At 43.8% G+C, this 25482-nt stretch overlaps 1 protein-coding gene across 1 annotated transcript in view; it reads left to right on the forward strand.

Annotated features, from left to right (window-relative positions):
* Positions 1-25482, forward strand: part of PAPPA (pappalysin 1) — a 254934-nt gene that overhangs the window by 162221 nt on the left and 67231 nt on the right. Inside the window, exons 11-13 of the mRNA XM_017856267.1 lie at positions 21593-21706; positions 22677-22812; positions 25220-25433. Of these exons, the coding sequence (XP_017711756.1) occupies positions 21593-21706; positions 22677-22812; positions 25220-25433 (464 nt within the window). The remainder of the gene's footprint in view (positions 1-21592; positions 21707-22676; positions 22813-25219; positions 25434-25482) is intronic.

Raw genomic sequence — 25482 nt, forward strand, 5'->3', positions numbered from 1 at the left:
TTCCTTTCCTTTTCTTTCTTTTTTTCTTTTCTTTTCTGTTTTTTTTTTTGAGGCAAAGTCTCACTCCAGGACAGATGGTGTAGTCTCAGCTCACTCCAGCCTCCACCTCCCAGGCTCAAGTGATCCTCTTGCCTCAGCCTCCCAAGTAGCTGGTATTACAAGCCTATGCTGCTATGCCCAGCTAAGTTTTGTATTTTTAGTAGAGATAGGGTTTCACCATGTTGGTCAGGCTGGTCTCAAACTTCTAACCTCAAATGATCCGTCTTCTTCAGCCTCCCAAAGTGCTGGGATTACACATGTGAGCCACTGCACCCAGCCAGATGTGCATATTTTTTGAGGGCTGCCAAGTCTGAGGCAGGAGTGGAGAAGCCATTCATCTGTGTCTTCCTCATCCTTGTCTCCAGAGCAAGGGACTAGATACCCACTAGGGTATTGTATGGATACAAGGATAAGAAATCTTTCCACGTACACTTATGATGCAGTGTACAAAGTGCTCAGAGAGGCGGACCCATAGGAGGACAGGGAGAAGTGATTTTTGAGTTTCAACTAAAAGGATAAGCTGGAGGACAGGAGAGGGAGGAAAGAATCACATGATGGGGTCTGCGAGGGGCATATCCAAAAGAAGGTAAATAATAAATGAAGGAGAAGTCAAGAGAGATGAGCTAGGAAATATGGTTAGGAAAATCCTGCCAATGCTTGGAACCTGACACTATCCTGAGGGCAGTGGGGAGTTTTTCTGAGTTTTTCAGCAGGAGACTAATGTGGTTGGATCATTGAAAGAAGAACATTGACAACTGTTGAACACTTCTTACATGCCAGGCCCTGTATTATTTTGCATAGATTTCTGAACAACCCTGCTGAGAATTCTTAATATTCCTCTCTCAAAATGAAGAAACTGAGTCTCAGGGAGATGAAGCACCCCACCCATGGCACTCTTTCTTCTATTTTCTTTTGTTATACCAGGATACTGGTATTGCATTAAAACAGCCTCACTTGGAAATTCTGCATTGATAAGCAATTCCGCAATGCTATTTAGAGTATACTATTTGCAAAGGGCAGGAAGAAATCCTGTACTCTATACCCAGTGCTGAAGTCACTTCTAAGGGGCTCTCTGTCCCTTCCTTGCCTGCCCTGCCTGCTATGGCCTTCACCAAAGCACTCATCTCCTCTCATTAGTGAAATTAGAGAGCCTTTGCCAATGGTGGTGGAAGGAGGAAAGGCAAAGGGAACATGCTGAAATTTCAGAGACAATTCCAAGCAGTTTTCCAAATACCCAAGGGATCTGCTTTCTCCTGGTGGTTTCTGAATAATTTTTCAAGAGCACATGTGCAAGTCATCTAAGGAGACAGAACAGAAAGTACCATGGTCTAGTTCAGCCTGTCCCATGGTGTGGGGCACCCAAAATCCCTCCAGGAAAGTAAAAATCAGAGCCTGCCTCAGAAGGGAGCCCGCTGAGTTGGTCACTATAACCACCCCCAAAACTTGCCATGAAAACCTTGGGCTGTGGGAGACTTCAAATCTACTGAATCTTATGGGGCCTCAGCAAAGAGATCTACTAGATTCTGCTCCTGGCTGTCTTTTCTATTCATCCTTTGGTCATTTACCCTTTCAATATCTGTTGAAATCTACAAAAATCTAGACACTCTGATTGGCCCTAGGATTTGGACTGAAAAACTCTGAGTGACTGGAGCTTTATAAAAAATGAGATTTGGGGATCAGATCAACCTGATTTTCAGTTCTAGAGTCCACCACTTACTAGCTGTGAGACTTTGAGCAAGTCAGATCTCTTTGCCCCCAACCCAGTTTTTTATCTGTAAAATAGGAGTAGTAACATCTCCATGGCAGTTACTTGTCAAGGATGAGACAGAAATGCAGTTTTCCTTCTAGTAGCAACCAGCAAAGTTTTAAAGAAACATTTCTATCTGCCTGTGAAGTTTGGCAACTAAGGAACAAATCCAATTAGGAACAACATGTGGACTTTTTTTTCTAACGGAATAGTATTTGGGGCATAGAAATTTAAGCAGAGAGAGACTTTGAAAGTCTCTTGGTCTTACTTCACTTAATAAAGACTTGATTTTGATTAAACAACTTCCCTGAACCTCTCAATCCCATCTGTTATAAAATGATTCTGGTATTTGGATTCAAAATCAACAGAATCTTGTGAATCTTCTGTGTCCAAAGCATCATTTTCAACATGAGGTTGAACAAAGCAACCACTGGTGTCAAGCAGTAAGTTATGTGCCATGGAGGAAGACACCAAAATAGCTTCTTTCAATAAGAAAAGACAAAGCTTGCAAAGTGCCGTGATATGTGGACAAATGGAGTTAACCTTAGACGTTAACCTTTGAGGAGGAAGGGCGAACCTGAATAGAGCGACAGGTTATCCAGAAAGTAATTTTTCTTTCCACTTGGAGATTTGGGGGAAACTTTAAAAAACATTGTAGTGTAGCCATATTGTTTCACAGAGGAAGCATAAGCTTTGAAGCCAGAAAGACCTAACTTGAGTACTGTTTCTTACCAACTGTCTGATGCCTGGCAAATGACTTCAGTTTTCTAAACCCCAGTTGTTCTCATCTTCACATGATCCTGCTGTCATTCTGTGAGATGGTATGAGGATCCAATGAGCTAACATATATAAAGTGTCCAGTACATGGCTACGTCTTGCAAGACATCCAATTTGTGTTGGTTCACATCCCTACTAAACCATGTTATCCCTGAGCAAATTGAATCTGGAGAAGGAACAAAAATGTGTAAGAGAGGAAAACAATGAAGGGATGGGCCTGGCATTTGTAGGCATACAGCAAACACGTATTGATTGATCGGGGAAGGTGCAACGTGGAACGGTGAGATCCTGGTTTGAATAGCGAGTCTTCATTTTTCAGTTGACACTTGACTCTTGACTTGAAGCCCAAGAATAAGCAAGGCTTTGTGGTTTGGGGCTGCTTCCACTGGTTCTGCATGTAGACTACACACATCCCTGCCAACGCCTTCCATGACCCATCTAGGAAGATTCCTTGGCCTCTCTCTTCCTTTTTCTTCCAAACCTGGCCTATCCCTATCTGATCGCCTTCATTCTCCACATCCTCTTCCTCAGTCTTAGCTTCAGGACCAGAAACCTTTCTTTTATCCCTGTCATTTGTTCTGGCTCCCTTAAAACCCTTCTCCATTCTTGTCTTTAATTTTCTTCTCTTTTTTTTTTTTTTTTTTTTTTTTTTTTTTTTTTTTTTTGGTTATTGTTTTGTTTTAAGTGGGGTCACCGGCATTCAGCCAGCATGGCCTTTGCTGTGTAATTTAGTTTCATGTTCTGTACCCAAGAAACATGTAAAAAATGTAAACAGCATTCACTCTCCTGGGCTGTAATGCACTTAGGAAGCAATAGCCAGTTGAGCTTGCTGAGCCGGCTGCTTTGGCGGTATTGAATTTTGTCCCTAAAACCACATACTCATTTCTCTAAGTCTGAAAGTAAACTTTCTCAAGCTAGACCCAAAGGATGGGGTTTCGAGGGGAGTTGGAGTTTGGCTGTACACAAGATTTTGTTTTTATTTGTGTGTGTGTTCATTTGTTTTTGTTTGTCTTTCAAGCCCCCTCCTCCCTACTCTCTGTTCCTCCCCACTCTCTATTCCTCCCCATCCTTACTTTGATAAATTAGCCTGAGTATGTTACCTGTAGAATGAGACCAGAAAGGGCCTTCTGCCTCCCCTTAAGAAACTCCAACCATGATTTTCTTAAACCCTGGTTAATTCTTCAGCCAGATCCAAGCACCAGGGTATCCTGGGTACATTTGTACATGTTTGTTTGCCAGAGAGAAATGGGCCCAGAGAGGCCCATGAGAGATGTCCCTGCTGAGAGGTTCCCTGTGCCAGGGCAGTCCAAGAAAGTTTTCCCTGGGGCTCCTGCCCACCCCAGAATCCTTTTCCAAACATGACTCATATGTGCAGCTGGTGGAAAGGGACACTTCAGTGATGTCTGCATTTCTCCGCTTCCTGGAAGAGAGACCCCTGGGGAAGTCACAGGTTTGGGAGAGATCTGGTCTACTGTCAAGGTACTGCTTTCAGAGATGCAGATGCCACCTGGGTAATGCCCATGTCTGCAGTGCAACTGACTGGTGGCAAGGGCTCCAGGAAGAGAGTATCAATTTAATGCAATGGGAAGGAGGAGATAAACTGACATGCACCACGGGGCTACAGTCAGGAGTTTATGTTTCAGAGACAGCAAAATTGTATCAGTGTTCACAGACCAGGCTCCAGACTATCTGTCCAATAGAACCTTCCATGATGATGAAAATGTTCTACATATGAATGTCCTGTTCAGTAGCCTCTAGCCACCTATGATATTGAGCCCTAGGAATGGGGTTTATGAAACTGAGGAACTGATTAATTGGTTTAATTTTAATTCATTCAATTTAAATAGCCTATTATGTGGGTATTGGGCTCCCCTACTAGACAGGGCAGGTCTAGAGTACATCACATGACAGGGCTGCTACTTGCATTGAGATCGCGAGCAAATTAATTGGCCTCTCTGTGCCTTAGTCCTCTCATCTGTAAAATTGAATAATTAAGGGGAGATGGTGAGAATTCCATGGGATAGCACACTTAAAGCACTTAGGACAGTGCTTAGAATAGAGTAAGTACTACCTAAATTCATTCAGTTCTGTCATTGCATCACATCCTTTTTTTTTGAGATGGAGTCTCACTCTGTCGCCAGGCTGGAGTATAGTGGTGTGATCTTGGCTCACTGCAACTTCCACCTCCCAGGTTTTTCAAGCGTCCTGCCTCAGCCTCCCAAGTAGTTGGGACTACAGGCATGGACCACCACATCCAACTAATATTTGTATTTTTAGTAGAGACAGGGTTTCACTATGTTGGCCAGGATGGTCTTGATCTCCTGATTCCATGATCCACCTGCCTCGGCCGCCCAAAGTGCTGGGATTACAGGTGTGAGCCACCGCACCCGGCCTCTCCAAAGATTTTTTAATGACATTTCTCTTTCCCAGAGTGAGATATGGTATACTAAATTTTTGTAATTCAATGTCTTAAATTTTTTAAGTCTGCATAAATTCTCACTGGAGGACTTTTGCTTTTGGAGCATATTCTCCATAATTCACAAGAAATATTGGTCTCAGTGATTTCTCACCTGTGAAGCTTTCTGTTTTTTTCCCTGTGACTTATAAACTCCAAAAGTCTTGGCAGACAAGGCCATGCACAATCTCTAGCTTTGCTTTACAGCGCACTGCCTAAGAGGCACGTTCCAGGCAGTATGGGCCAACTTGCAATTTCCAGATATGTCTTAGGGTTTCCTTTTCTCCTGCCTGGAAACACCATCATTTGCTCCTCTACCTTTTCAGGGCTTAACTATCCTATAGCGTTTAGCTCAAGTGGCTCCTCTTGCATATCCCTCCCCTGACAACCTCAACCCATGAGCAGCCTCCCTCTTCTATGTACAGAATACTTCTGGAATTATCAGGCTTGAGCACAAGCTGACTTTCAGTGTGCATTGCTTGTGTCCACAGCTTTTCATACCAAATGACTGGTGAGCAGCTAAGGATTTGGCCCTCATCTTGTGCTTTTAAGTATTTCCCATGCCCAGCACAGGGCCTGCTGTGTGGACAACACTCAGAAAATGGACTCATTAAATGATGTTGATGGAAACAATATCTGCTGGGTGTTACCTCCTTTATAATTGGATTAAATTTATAAATCAGTGTCTACAAGTGATTCCCTTATGTTTCCAGGTTACAGCCTCCTATTAATATCATAGGTGATCAAAGCAGGCAGGGCCTTCTGAACTCTCCTGGTTCATCCCTTCACATTACAAAGAAGATAAGTGCTGCTGTGTGAATTCGGGGAGGAAGAGGACCTGAAAACCCATCCTGAACCCAGACCTCAAGTTCTTTCTGCTACTCTGTGCCTCTGTAATCCATCATCACCCCCGGAATGTTCACTGCACAATGAGAAGGGTTTTTTAGTAACTGTTTTTGTATGCTTACTGCTGTGTGTTTCAGCATCAAGAACAGGGCCTGGCATATAGAGTTTCATGATAAATACTGAGAAATAATTTTTTTTTTTTTTTTTTTTTGTCTGCTAACAGCTTTGGGCAAAAAGTAGGAAACAGCTTCTGGAGGCTGAGTCCCAGGAAGGAAGCTCTACCCTTTGCCTCTTGTTATTGCAGGAAAGATTGGGGTCTAAGCAATTTTCCTGTGATTGGCTTCCTACAGAGATGGATGGAAACCTAATGGTCTTCCTTTCTGACTTGAGAATATGGTTCACCTTCAGAGAGATCTCCCAACACAAGGCCCAGCACAGGAGGGTGTGAAGGAGTAAGAGGAAGAAAGAAGGGAGGAAGAAGAGGTGGAGGTAAAAGGAAAGAAGGAATGTAGAATTAAGAGACAGAGGAAAATGAAGGACTACACAATAACAACAAATACCAGTAATAACCATAATATAATAGTAATTACATAATGATGAGTAGAATAATGGCAATGACTTGGCTATCAGGGTGATTACATTATGTAGGGAACTCTATACTGCTTTTTATACATTTAAACCTGTCAACCACCTTATGAGGTAACTACTGTAATTTTCACTGATTTACAGAGGCGTAAATCAAGACTCACAAAGGTTAGGTCACTTACCCAAGTTCTACAGGTAGCCCAGTGGTAAAACAGGGAAGTCTAGAATTTGAACCCAGAACCATGTCCCTCTATAGCCAGAAAGAAAGAAGCAGCAAGTTATAAAGGAGGAAAATGTCAATTTTGTACTTTAGTGAGTAGGATGTATCTAAATATTTGCATGTGCAAGAGCTCTTTGAATCCTCACAACCCTACAACATAGGTACCGTCATTTCATTCAGCAGTAGAAGATATTAGACTTTATGAAGGGTTCAAGGCCATGTTGTCAGTGAATGGCAGAAGCTGAAATTCCAACTCACATTCCTTTGATTTAAAATGCATGTGTCTTCTGGTCCTCAGTGAAAGATTCAGGCAAGTGGCAGGTGCAGGGGTTGTTGAGAAGTTCACATTGTGGATCCCGGATTCCCAGGCCCTGCATCTCAGAACAGCTGCTTCAACACCCTGCTTTTGTGCAGATGTCTGTTGTCCTGGCCAAGGCTGCCACTAGGGGAAAGCATCACTCTGGAAGGTCCTTGTTCCTCAGAGAACTCTGCTGATAGAATGGTGGACACATAAGCCAATAGTGTCCACTGCATCTGTGGTGGACAAAGCTCCCTGGTTTGTGCATCACAGTCACTGTTTCTACCTCTGAAACCTGGAAGGGCAGGCCAGGGAGAAATGTCACTTTTGTCTTTAAAAACGAGAGTTCTTGTTTGAGTTGGAAGGTCTGCAGGACACTGTTAAAAACATAAGTGACTACTGTCCGCCTGTTCCTCACATACATCACTGCATTGCATCCTTTGGAGACTCTTCCTAGGAAAAAATCAAGCTCGAGGCAACCTAGACAAGAGTACTGCCTCCTCTTCAAAAGCAAAAAGAAGAGAGCGAATCATGCAGCAATTCCCAGCCCTTACTCATTTAGGCTATAAGAGGGGATGGGAGGACCCTGAGGTCTGCAGTGAGAAGCAGGACCCAGACAGAGACAGTGCACTCTGCATGATCATCTTGGCATCTAGTGAGGTTCCCTGCAGGTAATGTGACTTGTACTTCATTTTCAACACAATCTGGAACACACAGATCTTAATTTGGAAAGCTGAATAACAGGAGAAAGGGGGAAAAGGGGAGGAAACAAAAACAACAACCTGGAAACTTCTAGTTTTATGAACTTGAGAAAGTCTTGTTCTTTCAAGACAGATGTTTTTAAGTAAAAAAATCACTCCTCTGACCTTTCTTGAATAGGCCAGTGTGGTCAAGACTGCCATTAACCACTGTTCAACTATTTGTAACCAAGGGTTTCGGTGACCAGGCACCGAACTTGGATGTGGTCATCACTTTTCCGATTAACCCATGAATGCCCAGGGGCTTTGATTTAAAATCAAAGGACGAGGAGAGGTGTAGAAACTTCCTAAGACATTCCCCTTTAGTCTTAGTAGCTCTGAGCTGAGTGATGGAGATTTCCATGTTTTAGTGCTGTACTCCAGGGTTGGCTGTGTGTCTGAATTTCACTTTAGAGCCAGCAGAGAAAGCATTTGGATTAAAGCTAAGTAGATGTGTGTTTTTCATCTTCAGTGTCTAAATCTCAGGTTCAGGTTTGGGGCTATAGAGCAGAAGGCATTACCCAGCCCTGTTCTAGGATTATGGTGTTTTCGTATTCTGGCCCAGAACTTGGAAGTGTTTCAGTGCTCAACATACTGCTCTAGAACTGACAATGCCTCTGGGCTCTGAAATAAAATTCATGATTTTTCAGGATTCTTATCTGGAGCTGGAAATGCCTTGGACTTTTCTACTGCTGGCAGTAGCTCTGTGCTCCTGTCTGCAGTCGAGTGTTTATCCTGACTGAAGTTAACAGTGCTCTCTTGATCTGATCCAGAGTCTACACTGGTTTTATATTCTGATCTAGAATTTGTGACACTTCATTAATTTCTTTCAGTACAAATGCAAAAATAAAGTTTAAACTACAGAAAGTTAGCAATGTATTTTTTAAAATAACATGCTCAGAACTGTGTTCACAGCAATATTCAGCATCTCAAACTTATCCTTCACGCCTCTGCTTTTGACATCATTTGGAAAACTGGGTTTGTTATGGCTTAGCTGTGGCCGAGTTTTTCTCCTTCACTGGCCTTTTTTTTTTTTTCTTTTTTTCTCCAGTTCCTGCTCTCTAGAGCCCATTTGATATTAAGATCTTGCATTTCAGACCTGGCCTTCAGACATAGATTGCCTCAGCAACTCCCTTCTCCAAGCCCCTCCCTCAGCCTTCACAGCACTTGAACGCAGAACCTACCACATTTCTCTATGAGTGTTTGCTTGCTTCGTTCTTCACCTCCTACCCCCATGGGTTTGGGAGCTTTTAGGAAAAGGAATTTTTATCTTTATTGCTTTTGTTCCTTTGGGGTCCATTTTCTTCATGTGGACCATGGGAATGAAGAACCTAACACATCAACAAGTGCTAAATAATATTTGTTGAATGAGTGAATGACTGAATGAGAGAGACATAGAAACATTTGAGCCTAGTCTGGACAAGAACAAAAAAAATGGTTCTTTCTAAAGAAAATAGATCCCTGGGAGCACCCAAACCACTGCCTCTCACCCTGTAAGAATATAAGGAAGGTTTTGCATCCCACTCTTTTAACCCCATCAGCATCTTACTCTTGGAGGTAGCACATGTGCTGTGAAGTCACCCACGGACCATCTGGCTGGGGATCCCGTGTTCCTCCTCTGCTGCAAGAGATTACGTAAACTGGACGGCAGCCTCCAGATGTTAGCAGTTTCTGCTCATTTTTTCCTCCCTTTTCAACAACAATAATAATAATTAAAACAAACACAGGCCTCATCCCCCACCCGCACCCCTGAAATTACAAACAGGTGGGCCCAGATGTCCTCCCCTTTCTGTCCAAGGGACTCCTAGTCTCAAGACCCAGTCGCCGTCCCTCAGCAGGGCCTGCCCTGGGCTGAGTCGGACAGTCATGCCAGCTGCCCTGTGGCTCAGGCCACAGTCTCCCGAAAGGGAAAATGGCCGTGGCATGAGAAGTCTGTGTGCCAGACTTTCCCTCTCCCCACCTCCCACCCCAAAGCCTTGGCCTCCAACTTAAATGGATGTATTTTGGAGGACTAGGTGGCTTAAGAGATTAGTAATGAGATCCCAAGTCTTTCAGTGCTGGGTCAGGAGTTCATAGGCGGGCCTGGGCGACTAGTGAATGGCATAATTAGGGAGACAGGGAGCAGGCCTGCGGAGGGCCCGTGTGAAATGAGCACGGCCAGGCCTTTAATGGCAGCAGTTGTCAGCAGCACAAAAGGCGACCGCCACATCCGACACTAATCACTCTCCCTTGTTAGAGGATTTACTGGCTGGAGGAGCTCGAGCCCCCTGCCCATCTCCTCCTCAAAACGGGCATCCAGGAAGGGACTCGGCCCGATGCCTGGCTGTACTGTCTGCAGAACGGGGAGCTGATGCCAACCCCACGGGGTAGAGGTGTGAGAACTAACATTTCATGCAATATAAATGAGTGACTAGTGTCATTATTTTAATCAGTACTTCCACTGCGATTGTGAATTTTCTTTCTCCATTTGAAAAAAGGGGGTGGGGTGGGCGATGAATCTCCCCATTACAATGACATAAGGATGGTGTCCATGGAAGTGAAAGCATTTGGATATTTATCGTCCTCACCGTTATTGTCACCATTCTCATTAAGATCAGCATGTACACTGTGTGGGTCTCTGTTTTCTCATCTGTAGAATGGACTGGGAATAGGAGATAGACTTGAAGTAACACAGACTTCAACATCCATTCCTGACAGGTGTGGCCTTGGTGCCTTATTTATTACCTCTGAGCCCAGGCTGTTTATCTGTAGGACAAACAAGGAGGAGGATAGTAATACTGGCTTCCTGGGAATGTGGGGATTCTATGTTTGGAACATAGGTGCTGGACAGTAAATGATGGCAAAGAAAACATGTTAGCTTTACCACTTTCATGAATGCTGCCTTAGGCCTCTAACATAAGCTTTTCCCTTAGAAGAAGGTTGAGACATCTTTCTGCTGTCCCCCAGAAATCCTGAACCTGTGTGTATGAAATTGAGCAATTTAATGAGTAGTCTCTAAGAATCGATTCTATGATTCCGAACCATATCATTTCTAAGAAACTTAGTTTCCCTACCTGTAAAAATGTTAGTATGCTGTAGGGCAATGATGCCTTATATGATTTCTATATTCCCTTTCCATTGAAAGCCTGGCTTTTCCTCCATGATCATTTGGCCTGGCCAGGGGTTTGCACCCTAAATCCCAGGATTTCAGACTTGTGGGGAGGTGCCGGCCTGAAGGGTATAAGACCCCTAAGGAGTGTGAAATGCCTAATGTGTTAGGGACAGATCCCTGGAGCAACGAGGTGTTAATCAGCCCAGAGCTGAGTCCAAGGCTGGAGGGCATCCAATGCCAAGTTATCTTATCAGAAAGTGTCTCCTGGGTGGAGGCCCTGAGATCTGCTGCTATTTCTAGAACTCTGGGAGGGAAGAAGAAGCCATCTCTCTGTTTCACACTCTGGCCCTGCACACAGGAAATTCTTCTTTCCTTGATTGTCTGTCCATGCCAAATAATAAATCCTCATATTGAAAGAAAGGCAAACCACCCCTCCCTTTCCCCTCTATCTCTTTAAGGCAGGCATCAAAGGGGAAAGCTGCTCTGGAGGCCTGGGGAAAGTGATAATTGTTTCTAATGGTCGGTAAAAGAAAGCCTGGCTCCCCCCTCTCTTTTTGCTGCCATTGCTATTAAGTGTGTAAAAAGGAGGTGTATGTGTGTGTGTGTGCGCGCGCCTGTGTGTTGTGTTGTGTATCTGTTAACCCTCGGTTTCCCTTAAAGTTTTCTGTGTTCAGTGGGTCAGTTTGGAATTAGAGGCATAAGAGGGAAGCAGGGACAGAAGTAGGAATGAAGAGAAGAACCCAGGTAGGAGAGGTCTATAGTGCTCTGCAGGTAGTGGGAGAGGCCCTGAACCTGAAGCTGGAAGATTTGGATTGCATTTATTCATTATATGCATTAACTGAGATGAGACATGTAAAGTGTTATTGTTGTTATACATTCTTCTACTCAGCAAATATTTGCTTAGTATCTAAGCTGGACCTTCCTCTACTCTTAATACTGAAGATAGAAAAGGTAAAAGCTCATTCTTCTTGGACTTGGCCAAGTTCAAGAATTGCAAATAGGGTTCATCTTCTAGGCCAGTTCTGAGCAATTGACAATGACTCCCCATGGTGTTTTGTTGAGATGGATTTAGAGGCCTGACTTCAGGGATGCACTATGTAATTAATAGTGCCTGTCCTGTGCAATGGATGAGAGAATGATAGCACTGATGTCACATGGGAATGAGTCCTGGTTCTCCTGGTCCCTTTCCAGCACTACATGGTTATTATAATCTCTAAACATTGGTCTACGCCCTGTAGACTTGGATTTCTAGATCTAATGCATCAACAGTGAACTGCCTATAAAGCCTTGAAAAACCCATATTAGTTTAACATAGGGGACATTCAGTGAGCCCTGCCCAGTAACCTACACTGAACACTGATGAAAAGGAAAGAGAAATCAGGCATAGGCACTGTCTTTGAAGCTCATATGTGGAGATTCAGATGGACATACAAGGAACCACAATGCAAGTGTATTACACCAAGGGTGTGGACCAAGAGTTATTGGGAGGTCAAGCCATGGAGTAAGTAGAGAATAGACTTTGAGTCAGATGAGCATGAGTTTGACTGCTAAGTCTTGACAAGCTGATAAATGCCTACCCAAATCTCAGAGCCCTTTTATCTCAACTGGGGATAAAGATGCTTATTTCACAAGATTATTAGGAAGGTAAAATGAGATAATACACAGGCAGCACCCATTTTGGGCAGACCATCTTTAAGAGCTGGTGCCGGCCAGGCCTGGTGGCTCACGCCTGTAATCCCAGCACTTTGGGAGGCTGAGGCGGGTGGAATACCTGAGGTCTGGCCAACAGGGTAAAAACCCCATCTTTACTAAAAATACCAAAAGTAGCTGGGAATGGTGGCAGGAACCTGTAATCCCAACTACTCGGGGGGCCGAGGCAGGAGAATCGCTTAAACCTGGGAGGCAGAGGTTGCAGTGAGCTGAGATCATGCCATCGCATTCCAGCCTGGGGGACAAGAGGAAGACTTCGTTTCAGAAAAAAAAAAAAAAAAAAAAAAAAAAAAAGAGCTGATGCCCTGAGTGGGGAACACCATCTGATAAAAGAGCAAAGCCTAGTTTATGGAGGAGGTTTTATTTCACCTGGGCCATTCTGTGTCCAGGTTCCCTGAGGCCCTTTACAGCTGTAGTCTTATAGGCTGTCTCTCAGCAGGCTTTCCCTTCTGTAGTCCTCAGGACCGTTAAGGATCTTGGGGGTTTATATCAGGAAATCAACTTCTGTCCTTCTTGCACCCTTGCAATTCTTGAGAAATAACCTGGCATTGGAACTGCAAGCCTGAGGTTAAAATGTGGCCTAAGGAGAAATATTGAGAAACACTGCCTGGCCGTGTGTGTGTGTGTGTCTGTGTGTGTTGCACACTTGTGCATTTATGCATATTGTTATTGTCAGTATCCATCCCCGCACTCCTCCTCCCCATTCCTTTTCCTATTTTCTTCTATAAGGCTCATTCGCAGGTCCCTTTGGGTGGAAAAAGGAAATTGGAGAGGTTGGGCTAGAGGCTTGATGAGCACTTCCTCCCTCCCATGATTGACAAAAGGGCATGTAAATCTGTAAAATCGAAATTCAATGGAAACCTCATGGCATGTCCCCTGTGTGGGAAAATACCAGAGCCCCCGCTCCCCCTCTTCTCCCTCCGTCTCCCTGCCTTTGTGTACATCGTGTGTGGGTGGAAGATAAACTGGATTTAAAAAAACCCTTTGAAAGCAAGACATCGTTAACTCCTCTAATTGAAAGCAGCCTTCTGCAAAGGAGGGGGATTTGAAGGCGGGTGCTGGATGTAGCGGCTGGCAGTGCACTGAGTGGACAAGAGTCCCCGGGTCCTGGAGCCACAGAGTCCTCTGTGTCTGCAGACCTGGAATCCCTAGTCACCACCAGACATCCTGGCCCATCACAGAAGAGCTTACTGTATATGTTCAAGTCAGTCTCTTCTCCCTTCACCGGGCTATGTTTCTCCATCCATCAAATGTGAGAATTGGAGTAAGAATTTCCGAGGACCCCCCCAGCTCAGACATCCAATGATCCCAAAGCTCTGGACGAAGGATTTCCCCAGCTATTTTGCAACATGCAATTGCAGACACGAAAAGAGAGAGAGAGAGAACGCATTGCTGGAAAGGCTGCAGTAAACTTTTATGTTACTGTTCTGATTGTCTTTGTCTTAAAAAGGTGTCTTGGAAGTTAGCCTTCAGCTTCAGAAAAAGGGACCTGTAAGTCTCAGAAGTCAACAGGATGTTCACCTGCTGCACGGTGTGGTTTTGTTGTTGTTGCTGTTGTTTGTTTGTTTCTTTGCTTGTTTTACACTTAGAGTCAACATTCTTTTCTGCAGCATTCACCAGAGAAGCTGGAAATCAAAAGCCAGCAGAATGTCAGGACTGAAAAGCCCTCTAGAGATGAATTCATCTTACTTTGTCTTTCCATAGATAGGAAGAGAGAAGGTCAGAAAAAGTGAGCAACTGAGTCAGTTCTAGGAGGCAGGTCCCTTGCCTGGCAGTTGCAGGTTCTTTCTACCAGGCAAGGGACCTGGTAGAAAGGGCAGACCTGAAAAGGCCTGTTTTGGTCTGTTGAAGCAGCTTCTATTTCAGGAGCCCCAGGGGAAGACAAGAAGTCCCAATTCCATCTTCCATGTGGCTGAGATTAAGACTCTGCTAGCACAAATACATCCATTCTCTTGTTTAAAAATCCTGTCACAGCCCTGAGAGGTATGTAGGCAGGCTCTCTTGAAGTTAACATCCGTGGTTAAGAATGTGGGCTAAATTTGTGCGTGGATTTCAATTTTGGTTCTACCGCTAATTAGTTGTGTGACCCTAGGCAAATTACTGGGCCTCAATTTTGTTATCTGTAAAATGCGAATCATTCTAACACCCACCTCACAGAGTCATTGTGAGCACTGCATGATTTAGTACACATGGAGTCCTTAAAACAGTGCCCAGCATAGAATAGGCACCTGATACATGTTGCTGCTGCTGCTACTGCTGCTGTTGCCTGCTGGGTCCCTATTATTTCCTGTGTGCTGGGAAATCTGCTGGGATTTATTTGAGGATAAATAAAACATGCTTCTCACCTTGGAAGTCTTCAGAGTTTAAAGAGATGAGACTGGACTCTAAACAACTATAATCTAACTTGACAGGTGCTGTAACTGAGGTATAAATAAGGAACTATATGGACACATAAAAAAGAGCAATTAATTCTGCCTGGGGAGTGAGTAAAGGCTTTCAGAGGAGGGATGATATTTGAGAGTGGCTTTGAAATGCGTGTAGTATTTCACAAAATGGGCAGTGCAGCAGTGGTCGGGGTGGGGGTTCTGGGCTCCAGCATCATGGAGGGGGAGTCTGCAACATGTGGGAGAAAGAGTTGTCCAGCTTGAAGGAGACATCACTGTATAGATGCCAGGGAAGGGAGCACAGAGAGCAGTGAAATTGGTGGAAGCTGCTGAAACCAGCTCCTGAAAGCCTTTGTAAGCTGTGTCAAGGGAAGGTTCCATCCTGTGGATCGTGGGCAGCATGGTGGGTGGATAAGTAGCAGGGTGGTATGGTTAGTTTTTCCCCTTTGGAAAGTTAATTATGGGGAGCACTTTTATGAATGAATGTGGTGGGACCAGAAGCAAAAAGACTGGTCTTTGGTGCCCTTTCTCCACCAGAGGAAGCGGAGGTTTCAGTTGAGTCCAAGTAGCAATTGTGTTGCTTTGTAATTAAGTATACAGAACATGGAATTCTAGAGATCAGTCAACTCCCAGTTGTGATATACAACTGGAATATAGGACCTTGAAAGGGTTTTTCAAAGCCTCTGAGCCTCGTTTTCTCACCAGAGAAAATGCAGTGGCTCTAATCTCCCAGACTATCAGGGTTAAACGATATTGTGACTATGAAACCCTTGGTGGATGTTATGACTGTGGGTGTCCTTAAGCTCCTGGGGCCCTTAAAGGTCATTGAGTGCAACCATTCAGTACAATTGCAGAGGGGGAATTGGAGAGTGAGAGAAATGTCCAGTTAATTGGTGACAGAGCTGGAATTAAGCCAGGTCTTCTACTGTCCATGGATGGTATTTGAAGGAAACACAGATTATCTCTGCAGATAATGGAGAGTCTAAGGGATTCTGCTAAAATGAGTGGCCCTCCCTCAAGGCCAAGTGGAAAAGGGGTCACTTGCCTTTTAGTTCTTCCAGGTGCTAGGATGAGGGTGAGAAGCAGTCATCTGCCCAGCTTCCATAAAAGACACAGGGCTGGGTATCTTGGAGAAGAGAATGGTGTTGGGCACTAGAATTGCTGTCTGTCGTTTCTGCCATGATTTCTTGGGGGAAGAGGTATAAATGTCACTGGAGATGTTTCTACATGGCAAAAATCGGATCAATAAGGTACAGAACATAAGTGAGAAAAGTGCACTATTTCTGGGAGACAGAAAATTTTGCTTTTTCATAAATATGTTGCTCCATATTGGCTATCTATTACTGTGCAAGGTATCTCCCCTCCCTTGACCACTGCAAAGGGGAATGGTCTCAGCAGATAACCTATTCTAGTCCCATCTAACTTTAAAATAAGAAAACTTATAGGCATTGCTACTTAGAAGAAACAGTAGGAGAAAGTGGAGCCAGGAGTCTCTCTCTCTCTCTGACTGTTGGAGAGGACTGTCCAATGGTACATAGGCTTTCTATAATGGAAATGAGCTGTATGTCCATGAAGTAATCAAGAGGCTATGTCATCCCTCCTCCAACCTGAGAGGCCCTAAGTGAGGGTGCTTGTCAGCCCAGCCACATCTGCTCTTTGCCTAGCACTGCTATATCAGTTTATTTTTCCCTTCACTTATTTTATGTAATAAAATATTTTATGTAAAAATATTTAATGTATTTATACATTAATAAATATAATTATTTATTGTTGTCCCAGGACAACAAAGCTGTGACCTGAAGCCACCCCAGGGACCAACTATTTTCTCAGAATAAGGGCTGGGGAAGCTGCTTGGAGGGACCTGCTAGATTGCCCAGGATGAGAAAAGAAGCAAGCAGATTTTCTGCCAGTGTCGACACCATTAAACCTGTACCAGGGGTTCAAAGAGTCAAATACTTTCAGGCCAGTGGATCAACATTGAATGTCAACATTTTAGTCATTCAAAGTAATAATTATTTATTTTTTATTATGGGAAGAGCACACCATGAGATCTACCCTCTTAACAAATTTTTAAGTGTACGGTACAGTATTGTTCACTATAGGAACAATGTTTTACAGCAGAGTCCCAGAAATTATTCATCTTGCTTAACTGAAACCTTATGCCTATTGATTAGTCACTGATCACTTTTTCCTTCCCCATCCCCTAGCAACCACCATTCATTTCATCTTTGGTTCTATGAATGTGATTATTTTAGACACTTCATATTAAGTGAGTTAATGCAGTATTTGTTTTCCATGTCTGGCTTATCTAACTTAGCATAATGTCCTCAAAATTCATTCCTCTTATTGCAGATTGCAGACTTTCCTTTTTTAAGGTCAAGTAATATTCCATTGTATGTATATATCACGTATTCTTTATCCATTCTTCTGTTGATGGATATGTAGGTTGTTACCACATCTTGGCTATCATGAATAATACTGCAATAAACATGGGACTGGGCAGGACAGAAAAACAGGTTTCAGCTCCATAGAATCTCTCCTTATCTCCTTTTCCATTTGCCTAAAACTGAAAGCCTAGAGGTTGCCAGTGTTTCTAGAGCACTCTTGATGTGTTCCACGAGACAGGAAACAATGTGAAAGGAGGGAGCAGGTCTTGTTCACACCAGCATGGCAGAGAGGGGAAAAAAGGTTACTGTGTTACTTCCTGACATCTCTAGGGCTGGAAGGCTGGGAATAACCTCAGCATCACTGGAAGGATGGAGTATGGCTCTGCATGGGGTATAAGAAATGTGCAGATTGGGAAGGGGGAAAAGGTTGAGAAAGATTGGGAATGTCACTAGAGCCAGTGTCACTGAAGAAACTGGAGGAAGGGAGATGATAAGTGAAGAGGAGCTTAGGGGTGATGGTAAGGAGAGCTAAAGAGGCCCCTAGAATGTGTGGTGTAACTCTCCTGCATGTCTCCTCCCAAAACATTCAGTAAAGTCAACATTATTCAGCAATGCTTTATGGAGTCGGATTTGCCTTTTTTGAAAGTGAAAAACAAAAAAACAAAAAAACACGAGTGGATGAAAACAGAGCATCCCCATAAAATCAGTCACCTTGGAGATCACACCTGTGTCCTTAGTGACCAACTCTGTGTCATGGCAAGGCTCTTTTGTTGGCAGTTATCTGAAGCCTGGCATGCCATATGCCCTCAGTAAATGACTGCTGAATGAGCAGATTCACTCAATGTCTATGAAAGCAGGAGGCTTGTGAGGGTTTGCCTCTCCCTTCCTCTCCAGCCTCCCTCCACTTCCCCAGGAACATAGATGATTTTGTAGATCAACTAGGGCTTTGGGCAACATTTCAGCTGGATTTGTTCATTCTTCTCTGATCTGCTTTGACTGTCCTTGGTCAGGATTGCAGCCAACTTGAAACAAACACAAAACAAAATAGGAAAGCAGAAGAATAAAATAACGCCAGTATATTCCTCTAAAACCCTGTCTAGTGCTAATAGAACTGGCAAGAGGAAATAGTATTTAAGCAATAAGAGGGCTTTGTTCATATCAAAGACTCCTGTAGCCATGAATGTTTCAGATGCGGAGATAAGACCCACCCCCAATCCAGCCTTCAGAGATGTGCTTCACCAAGCTCTGCTGGGAGACAGACAGCTAAGAACACAAGGGGAAAGAATTCCGAAATGATACATGTCGAATTGCTGGCCTGGATTTCAAATTCCATAGATAGTTTATGCAAAGTCTTGCACTGTTGTAAAGTGTAACACAATCCACTGGCAGATCTGCCTAAACCCGATCCCAGTTGTTTTGAGAAAATAAATAGATTTAAAACATCTTCCAGCCCATTTAAGTGGCTGTGTTCTACCCTTAGCCTCCTCAGTGTGAGGCTTCTAGAGATTTGAATAACTGAAGCCATCACCTAATTCCTAGGCAATGGGATAGTTGATTCATAGCATGTTTCTTCTCAAGAAGTTACCAGTGATATTCAGAGAATTAATATTGTGCTCTCAGAACCCATCAATTTCTAGGGCCAGGGTGAGGGGAACTTTGGCAGCTAACACATTTCAATACTTTTTGATGTATTTAAAGCAATGAAACTCTTTTCTTAAATGAAATATTATAAGGCAGCTTGATATATAACACAGGTGAGTGGAGATGCTCTGTTTGAAATAGTAGAGTGGAAACTAAGTAGATCTTCTCTACATCATGATCCCCTGGCCAACTTCTTCATGGAATCCAAGGAATCCATGGAAGACACATGAAAACCTGTTGTATAACCCAGCATTCAGATATGCAAGGTAAACTAAGGGCCAAAAGACAAGACAACTTGTTCACAATTGCACACCACATTTTGGTTATCTGTATTATCTGTATTATACTTGCAACTTTACTATAAATATGAAATTACTTCAACGAAAGGTTTATTTAAAAATAAAAGTACTAATGCTTGCAACTGCAGATTATAATGCAACCATGTGCTTCGATTAGTGTCTACTTATTACAAAGATAATTGAGACTTGGCATTTTCCAAGACCTCCTTGAAGCCAGAACCATTGCAAGAAGTAATGGAAAGAGAGACATTTGAGTTTGCACAGATTTATAGATGGGATTCCCAGGATGGCACATAGCATAGAATATAGATGGGATTCTCAGCAAGATGGTGCCAAGAGTAAGAAGGATGGGCTATCGTAGAAAATTCAGACCTGGTCCAGGTCATTGGAGCCCACTGTACTGAACACATTGTTAGGAAAACTGATGTTGATGGTTTTATATCTATTTTCAATGGCTTTCTAAGCTAACAGTTTGGATTTTTTTTTTAATTTATAAAATTACATAGGATGATGTAAACCAAAACCACCTACGTATAACAGGTTTATGGACCACCTGAAGTTGACAACTGCAAATTTTTTCATATTTGCTTCATGTCTCTTTCTGTAAGAAAAATAACACACCACAAATAAGATCGAGGTCCCTTTTTTTCCTGACTCCCAATGTCATTCCCTTCCTTGATACATAGAGACAACTACCACCCTGAATTTGATGTATACTTCTCTACTCTATTTTTAATTCACATGAATCGCTGGGCAATATATAGTTTTGCTTTGTGTTATTTTTATAAATGACGTCATGATGTACTTATCCATTTGCACCTTGTTTCTTTTTTTCCGCTCAATGTTACTTTTTGCAATCTCTCCATGTTGATGGCTATGAGCTTACCATTAGGGCTTCCTTTTCATTTGACTAGAGACCACACTGAGCCAAGCATTAAAATATTTTTATATCATCCTTGTATATGAATCTAGTTTATTTCTCTTACTGTTCCTTTGTCATAATAGAATTCTGTCATGTGAATATTTCATATTTTATACATTTCTCCACCAACAGAACATATAAACTATTTCCAATCTTTTCCTACTATATTTATTGTAGAAATGGAGATTCTTAATCCTTGTGTATACTTTTCCATTTGACTTTTGATTTTGCTTGTTTTAGGTGTTTATGTTTGTTTGATCTTGTTGAGGATATATCACTTTTTTTCAATAGCATATGAGATCCTCAGGGCTCTCCAGGTCAGACGTACTTTTCAGATGAGTAGAATGCACTGAGAAGACATGAAATGACAGGACTACATTCACAGGGAATTTTGAGAGACGAGCCACATTAGAGACCAGAGGAGAAGTGTCAGTTTGGGATGACCTTCTACCAAAGGCCTCACCAATGTCAAGGACAGCTCAGCTGTTCCTATCCTCTTTCCCTCATTACACTGTTTTCTGTTTATATTTATATATGTATTTGTAATTACTTGACTAATATCTGCACACATTGCCTGCTCTAAGCTCTTCAGCATCTGTCTTTTTTTATCATTTTGTCCCAGAGTGTTTGACAAGCAATAGTTACTCAATAAATATCATTCGAATGAATGAATGAATCAGTAAAGAAAGTGACATTTGAATATGCAAGAAACTCCTAAGTTTGAAGAATCCTGCTTGTCTATAAATGTTTCCTATTTCTTTTAATACTGTTTGGTATTATCTATCATTGAGAATGAATTTATGTGTGTGTGTGTGTGTGTGTGTGTGTGTGTGTGTGTGTGTGTGTAGGGGTGTGTGTGTGTGTATAAAGTGATGGAACTGATTTTCTTTGTTGATGGAGAAGCAAATGCTAATGTTTTCACAGTCTTTTCTCTGTTGTAATATCACTTGGAGCGCAATTTACAGATTTCTTCTAAAATCATCTGCTTGACATTCAAGATTCTATGAGATCTAATTATTCAACCCACCTTTTCTGCCACTGTCCCTCAGCCTCAGTAGTAACAGGCATTTTATCACAACCTAAGCATTCTGGGTTTCTGCTTTCCTCTGAGCCTTGCTTCTGTTCCCTCCGCCTGCAATGCCCTTCCTCTTATCACTGCCCTACTCTTCCAGGCCCAACTCAAATATCATCTCCTCCAGGATTTGTCTCTGTGAGAATATCTCTGTCATCTCTACCATCAAAATACGTTATCTATTATATCCTTAAAAGTGTTGAGGATTACCTCTTCTGCATTAGAATGTGAGTTCCTGGACCAGATTCTGGTCTTTTCATCCTTGTTTTCACCTGTGGTGCCAAGAGCAAAATAGGTGAACAGTAAAGGTTTGTAAAATTGAATTTAGTTGAACTTCTGACACTCTCTAAAACATGATTTTTTTTTTTTTTTATTTTTCCAGGTGTGTCGAACCAAGGTGATAGATCTCAGTGAAGGCATTTCCCAGCACGCCTGGTACCCTTGCACCATCAGCTACCCATATTCCCAGCTGGCTCAAACCACTTTTTGGCTCCGGGTAAGCTGAAGCTCTGAGAGCTTTGGAATCTCCAGCAGCGAGCCACAGAAAACACTGACTCCCATGACCCTTTCTGAAGATAGGTTGTCTACCTGCTGAGGGTGTTAATTGTAAGAACAGGGAACAAAACACTTAGCAGTGTGATGCTTCCTGAAATGGAATCCTAATTGCTCATGGAATGCCCCCACTGAGCTCTTCTTTTAGCAAAGAGTTTGGGATACATCTTGTCCGCCTGGAACCTCCTATTCATTGTTCAAGATCTTTTAAAATTATCTTTTCCTCCTTGAACCTTTTACTGATCACCAGAGAAAGAAGTGACCATTATCTCTCTTCTTGTCCTGCACATGTTTGGTCACTTGTAGGAAGGCACTCATCACATGGTATTACAGAGCTGTCTGGTCTTTCTTTCTGGCTAAGGATTGTGGATATTATTGCATTTTGGCTTGTGTGTCACTGACCTACTTTGAATTCCCAAAAATGCAAGGGCCATATCTTCTTTAGCTTTCTCTCCTCAAAGCCGAGTGCAGAGGTTGACATGGAGAAGTGAAAGATAATAGTATTTACCGTTGTTTTGTGGGTTTTGGTGTGGACCGGGACCTTTGCTACACACTTTACTCTCATTATCTCATTATGTTAGTAGAACCTCACAACAAGCCTATGATGTACCTGTTGGGTATTTTTTAATCCACCATTTAGAAATGATGGAACTTAGACCCAGAGTGGCCCAGCCGTTCACTCACTGTCACACAGCTAAGTAGGAGCACAGCAAATATTGAAATTGGGTTTCTGATCTCAGAGCCTGTGCGCTTCACTGTTAGGTTTCATTGTCCCCCTTCCCACCTTGGACCCCTGATGAGTAGTAGCCCAGTTCTTAAAAAGGAAGTTTCTCCTCAAATGCACCCCAATGTGGCTGCCTCCCCACCACAGGACTGAGTACACATGTGACCCTCCTATGTCTTTGCAATTTCAGGCGTACTTTTCTCAGCCAATGGTTGCCGCAGCTGTCATCGTCCACCTGGTGACAGATGGGACATATTATGGGGACCAAAAACAGGAGACCATCAGTGTGCAGCTGCTTGATACCAAAGATCAGAGCCACGATCTAGGTAAGCATGCTCTCCTGGGCTTGGCTTGCTCTCGGTACCTGCTTCCACCTCTGCACCATGACAAGTTGTGAGGATCAGCTTAGAATGAGCTCTTCCTTCCTGTCTCCCCTTTCTTGCTTATTTTCTATTTGGCATTCTGGTTGCCCTCAAATCAAGATGTGGTGATGTATCCAGAGAAATCTAGATCTGGCAGATACAGGGATAAGGAGTCAATGGCCAAGCACTCCCTTCTGCCAGCCCCCTTTAACCTCAGACATCCCATATTATTCCCCAAAGACCCCAAGAAGGAGGGAGACTGAGTAAGAGCCATTTCCCCATTGTACATGTCACCACCTGAGACCCAAAGAGAGGCACTGAGAGACCCCAAGTCACATGGCAGGTCAGGAATTACTAGTTAGATTTTCAGTGTCGTAGCCTATTGCCTTTTACCCTATAAGCGGGAGTGTTCATGACCCTCCACCCCAAGTGGGGACTGTATCACCAATACAACCTCTGGAGAAGTTTCCAGTGGGAATAGGAATAGGAATATTGTAGGAGTAGGGAGGCAGTTGAGGAGTCAGGTTCTACCATGGGAGGGCCTGCCTAAGGGGAGGGCCTGCCTAAGTGCAGGGCCAAGGGGGAGGACAAGGGCTGGACTTGCCACTTGTACCACCCCTTTGCATACCCACATGTACCGAGGTTCAGAGAAGAGAGCCTGAATCCAGAGCTGACAGCTGAGGTTTGGATCCTGTCCCCACCACTCACTCACCTTGAGAAGGTGAGCAATCTTCCTGCCCTCACAGCATGTTACTTAGAGGCTCACTTGCTTCGTATACACAGCAAAGACAATGATATCCACCTTAGAGTCAGAGTGCGCTATGATTTGACACTACTGTAACCATGCCTAGCAGAAGATCAGAACCTAAGAAATTCCTATTGTCGCTACAAATTTCCTATGACACCTTCACACTTCCAGTCTACCCCGGAAAGCTTTGGGCAGCCTGGCTACTCCAAGCATTTGGAATTCTTGGCCAGTACTGAAGCCTGGACTTCAAAGCTGTGCCCAGACCATTCTGCAGAGAATGCCTTTCAAAGACCTGTACGAAGCAAGCAGGAAGGGGTCATTTCAGGGTCAGATAAAAGCCAAGGGATCAGGGAAGGTTTTCTTGTTTTGTTTTTATGCTTATTTATTTAGTTACTTTTAAAGGCAAGGGGAACCTATGAATAAGGAAGAGAAAGAAAACCCCTCTGGACTTAGCAGGATTCCTGGGAAATTTCCCCAAGTGAGAAACAAATATTTTCGTAGTTGTTGTTGCATAGCCCAGGGCTCTGAGGAGAGGTTTTTCAGCAGAGTGGGGAAAAGTCTGGTTCCACAGAAGCTCTTTGGATCCTGCTACTGATGCCTGAGGCCTTTCTGATTTTCCCCTCCACCCCCACCATCCCCATCTTCCTCAGTCCATGGCATCCCAGGATTCTCAGAGGCAGCTTCACCTCTGGAACTGAGAAGGGCACCTGCTTCAGGCTTCCACACGGGAGACTTCTCCTTACATAGCAAGCCTGCCAGGACATGGTTAGGATTGTACCATTTTTTGGATGTGAAAACTGAGTTTTAGAGGCTTTCTGGAGTCCCATTATTAGGAAGGGGCTACACCATCATTTAAACTCAGGTCCGCCCAACACCAAAGCCAGCTTCCGTTTTGCCGACTATATCTGGCCACAGCCTTCCTTTCCTTCTGTCACTTGTGTATCTTTTCTCCCTGGCCCTCTCCCTTCCTTCTTGGAGAATGGGAACCTGCTGCCTGCATTAAAAAAATACAAAACAAAACTGAGGACTCTTGGGTGAGGCAAGCTTGGATTCTCCTTAGAGTTTTAGCCATGCCTGGGCTGTGTTCCTCTGGAAAACCACCCCTGCCCACGATTCTCAACCTCTTCTGCAGACTAAGCAAGAGGTCCTTTCCTCTCAGGGCTGCTCCCAAGTTCACAGATTACTTATGAGAGTGGGCTTTTTACCCTGGGAAGCGCCTGTTGCTATGAATTATTTCCATCACTTTTCCAACTGACCAGGCAGGCAGCCTGAAACCCAGCAACTCAGACCAACAAGCCCTACAGCAATGTGGGAGGGAGGTGAGGGCCTGGGATGCTTGGCTGAGGGGTGGCCATTTGGGGGAGGGAGAGGGACTTTGGGCAGTAGGTGAAGGGGAAGCTTAGGGGGCAGGGAGGCAGGGGGATTGGAAAGATTTGGAACCAAGGAAAAAAAGGCAGACAAAGAAACTTTCAATCAGACTCAAAATCCTCACCGGCCGCCCAATGGTGCTTTTGTGCAGTGACATGAAAGGGTCTGGGGGCTTCGGGAAGGGCCCGTTGGGGAGGGCGTGACTGGCCTTGAGTAATGAGCCTGGCCCCTCGGCCCCTCTGTCTCCCCTGACAGGCCTCCATGTCCTGAGCTGCAGGAACAATCCCCTGATTATCCCTGTGGTCCATGACCTCAGCCAGCCCTTCTACCACAGCCAGGCGGTACGTGTGAGCTTCAGTTCGCCCCTGGTCGCCATCTCGGGGGTGGCCCTCCGCTCCTTCGACAACTTTGACCCCGTCACCCTGAGCAGCTGCCAGAGAGGGGAGACCTACAGCCCTGCCGAGCAGAGGTAAGGGACCCGCGGCACACTCGCCCTGGGCCACTTGTAGCCGAGTGGA

The sequence above is a fragment of the Rhinopithecus bieti genome, unplaced genomic scaffold (assembly GCF_001698545.2).
Source record: "Rhinopithecus bieti isolate Rb0 unplaced genomic scaffold, ASM169854v2 scaffold_42948, whole genome shotgun sequence".
In the NCBI taxonomy this organism is placed as follows: domain Eukaryota; kingdom Metazoa; phylum Chordata; class Mammalia; order Primates; family Cercopithecidae; genus Rhinopithecus; species Rhinopithecus bieti.